General features: G+C 40.0%; 1 protein-coding gene across 1 annotated transcript; it reads right to left on the bottom strand.

The window, feature by feature from the left end:
- Window positions 1-803: 803 nt before the first annotated feature.
- LOC149023056 (F-box protein CPR1-like) lies at window positions 804-3987 on the bottom strand. Its single transcript, XM_089147402.1, has 2 exons — window positions 2669-3987; window positions 804-1326 (listed from the first exon to the last, which is right to left on the bottom strand). The coding sequence occupies exons 1-2, from the start codon at window positions 3868-3870 to the stop codon at window positions 1035-1037; spliced, it is 1494 nt and encodes a 497-aa protein (XP_089003528.1). The 5' UTR covers window positions 3871-3987; the 3' UTR covers window positions 804-1034.
- Window positions 3988-4278: the final 291 nt, after the last annotated feature.

Raw genomic sequence — 4278 nt, forward strand, 5'->3', positions numbered from 1 at the left:
GGCATTGGGCCTGCATTTGGTTCATATGTTGCTGAATTTGATTCATCTACACTTGGATGGCCCAGATAATTCATATCTCTCCATTCTGGTCGTCCGAGCACCCACCTTTGTTTACTTCTTCTTCTTCTCATTCCTCGATCTCTCATAAAGGATCTCCATCCAAAAGGATTGGGTCTCCCCCTTGAGGTGGTGGATGAAACTCATTCTGATTTCTTAAAAGTATCGATTTGGTGTCTACCATGACTTTTATGAATCTTTTCCCATAGACGGCGCAAATGATGCGATTGAAAATTGTCCAACCATCGGAAGAGTGCAAAACAAATGTTAGATGTGGGCTGACTTAGCGGTCAGAAGCCATCTCCGATGGTTGAGTCAATTATTACACCAAAGATCTCTGGCCAATAGCAGAGCTTAATTGAAAGACTCAGGGGAGGTAAACAATTTAGTTACCTTCTCTTTGCGGTGTTTCTTTACTTATATACGATTTACCTCCTATTTTTGACCGTTGGATAGATACACAGATCTCCTTCATAGCCGCATGATTGTAGGGTTTTGACTCCTCCAATCTGAGTTAGTTACTATTTCCTTTTTAGGCACAATTGCCTATCCCGAATTTAAAGGGAACACGTTTCATTCCAAAACTGTCGAGTCCCTTCGTGCTTAGGGCACTTTTGGGTTGGCCTCTCATTTTGATCCCGATGAGGATAAACTAAACTAACCATGTTCAACCCGGTTGGTTTGCGATCATTATCTTTACTTATCAAACAAAATTTTCTACATGAAACTATAATTGACAAGTGCTAGAGTGCAACACAAATACTAACGACAACAAAATTAAAAACATGATGCAGTAGCTTGAAGTATAATTCTGCTTTGTCAAATTAACTCTGTCCTTTGTTCTTTTTTCCCTTATCAGCTCCAACTTTAGTATCAAGTGAAACAAGACTCCAATGCACCAGTGCTCCAGATGACTGCCCACAATATCGAATGTATCGAGTGAGCGGCCTCTCCCTTTCCTCAAGAACCTCCTCTGTTCAGGTATTATTCTCCTTCTCTTGGGTTGCCTCGTCCTGGACTCCATTTTTGGCCACATCCTGGAATCCTTTGCTGACCTCATCCGCTTCATCTTCTTCCTTACCTTTCTCCTTGCCAGCAATCTCCAACTCAAGGATAGCCTTTGGAGGAAACCAGCTCGGTATCTCCATTCCCAAGATGGTCGGGTCGCAACAAGTGGCGTACTTTGAAGTTTCAAGATCCGGTTCTGCTTTCTTCCTACTTGGGTCAAACAAGTCAGCCTTCCCAACCTCCTTCTGGCGTCTCTGTAATCTGAAAGAGACATTACATCGAAGAGGTGAGCTTACAAGAGCTTCGAGCCCCCCCCCCCCCCCGCAAAAAAAAAATTAAAAAAATCAAGGAAAATATAACAAGCATGGCAAATCTTTATGATATGAAAAATAAAGTTGCAATGTGATAAAATAAAGCAGATCAATCAATGGTTATTAAAGAGAGAATTCTTGAGTAATTAAGATTCTATTAGGTCAAGGTATTTAAGTGTAGCATGCAAAAGAGCGAGGCATAAACACACTCTTGTATAGGTAGGCGTGATCTAGAATGTGGGACCCCAAGAATAGGAGAGCCCCTCATGAATTATGAGTGAGACTTCGGAATGCATCACCAGTCCTAGTATTTCCCAGGCTTCAAAGAAACTCAATTTCTAGACTTCTAGTGAGGTATTGAGTGCATCCTCATCCAATATCCAAACTCCTACTAGAAAGGGTCATAATCACATTAGTTCACATTCCTTTTCTTCATCTTCAGAGTTTGGTTATGAATCCAAAAAAGATTAAAAAAATAAAATAAAATTACAGGTTATCTCCTCACTCACCATTTCCTAAGTCATTTTATTACCCTTCGCAATTCTTTGATATTCTATTGCATGCACATGTCCATCAAAATTTAAAAATGTACTCCAAAAATAGATACCACAAGAATTCTTGAAAGCAGAGATTTCATATCCACAGCATGTTTAACCTATATCATCACAACAAATATGTTCAATATAGCCATGTGAAAACAAAATCATCAAACCTTTACTTCCAGAAGATAGGTGCAAATCTACTCACCAAGAATGCTAATCCAAATATTCTAATTTCTTTTCACACTCAGTGGGATATAAACATTTTGAACAAATTCTTTTCAGTATATATGAACCAATCACAAATAATTCCTCCGGCAATGCTTGTAATGATAATCCAGCCAAACATCTTCACTGGTTAACAACAGAGAAAGATAAATCAAAACAGATCTGTCGAAGGAAAGTATTTCTGAGTTTTGAAGAATTTTAGGTGAAGATATCATCATTTAACGGATAAAACGGAAAGGTTAGGGGTATGTTTGTAATCTGAAAATTTATGGGTTACTAATAGCAGTAATTGTTTCCAAACAAGTTCTTATAAGTGCAGTTTCTTGATGGTAACATGTTGTCTAACAAGGAAAACAAGACAAATTTCCAGAAGGCCCTTTAGCAAGCTCACTGCTTTAACTCTTTTCTAAATAACTTAAATTCCTATTATTCTTATCCGACTAACTTAAATGTGATAGATCTGGATCTCAACAAGTCATTACAATTAACAGGTAAGGTAAATTAAAATCTGCTCAGCCGGATTACCTCTGTTTCTTCCTTTCCTTTTTCTCATGGGCTTCATATTCGTTCTCAAGTGATATAAGATTCTCAATGCAAACTGTCGCTTTGCCTACGCAGCAAGACTCGCCACGATCCCAAAGATGACTTGCCCTTCCTTTATGGGGATCATAAAGCACCAGAGCTTCCGGAAACTGAATATCATTTATCATGACTAAAGCTTCACCCTTCTTTGAATAGCATACAGGCATGACTTTATAAAACCCTAACACGGATGGTTCTTGGATCGAGAAGTGTTTCTCCCAGGAGTCCCTAACCCCATAATCCTTCATCACCCAAAAGTCAATGCGGACCTCGGAGTAGTTACAGAGCATACAGAGTTGAAGTGTTTCTCCCAGAGCCCCGATGGTCATGTGAAATTCATCTTTTCCAAGATCAGGCAGAGGCACCTCCCTAAGCTTGTCATCTTTAATGTCAATAGCAACAATCACATTATCCTGTGACACCCAATGAAAAGCAGAATTTGTAAAAAGCCCAACCATGTCGTAGGTGTTAAATACGGGAATGTCCTTGATTCTTCTCTCTGAGTCGCTACTAAGAGAATACACCATTACATGGAAGGGGTTGTATTCATTAGATTGACTACGAACATGGGCCAGAAGAACCCTTATCACCTTGTAATCGTCGGTGGTAGGGTCATAACCAAATCCGTAACCAACTCCGACACACCGAAAGAAAAAGGTAATATCTATACCCAAATCAACAGGGGGCAACTTTTTGTGTGTTCTTGTAGATGGATTAAGAAGGAATGCGGGTCTCTCGCTATCATATTCATGGTCGTCGCGAAGCATATATATTAAGCCATTACAAGAAGCCACATCATAGACTGCATTAGACAGCTGACATAAAAATTCTACTCCTACCGCCGCTTCTCCTCTTTGTTCACGGTCATCTAGATCTGCAGAAGTGACTTTCACGGTATCGTAGTGATGACAAGGTGCGTCTATAGAGACGATGCTTAGGTTGTTACTTGTTGCCATGGATCGGGTGAGATGCATCTTAACAAAATCTGGATGGTCTATTAGATCACACCAAGATTGGCATACGCACCTAAACCTCAGAAGAGACTTCACCGGAAGCCTTGAAAGGATGTCCAAGATGATGTCCTCTGTGAAGTTGCTCGCTGCCGTTCCATCTTCTCCTCTTTTCTTCTCATTGAGCTCCTTCATTGCTGGTCTTCTTTTCTTCCTCCAGAGTTCACAGAGTAAGAAATGAAACGAGTCAAAAAAACAACCAACATAAACCTTCTAACAATTGCTTATTAGACTAGTCTTCCGCTTCTCCAGGACTCTCTGACACTCCGTCCATCAATGCTCCAGTGCCTTTTCTTTGATAATTACAGCGGGATGCATTCGTGGGGATCACGCACCCCTGAGTTTGACCTATTCATATATTAGTCCAATAAACCATTAGTACAAGCACTGGCCAGCCCCACTAGAGGTCTATAATAATTAAAAAAACTAGCATCAATCTCATGTAGAGCACTTTAGAGTTTGACCTATACAAACATTAGTTGTTAGTCTTATGAACTACCAATGCTTGTCAACGTAGTCTCACCAAAGCCTAATATAGTCCAC

Source organism: Hakea prostrata, chromosome 3 (genome assembly GCF_041222555.1).
Source record: "Hakea prostrata isolate BN-2017 chromosome 3, UWA_Hpros_2, whole genome shotgun sequence".
Classification (NCBI taxonomy): domain Eukaryota; kingdom Viridiplantae; phylum Streptophyta; class Magnoliopsida; order Proteales; family Proteaceae; genus Hakea; species Hakea prostrata.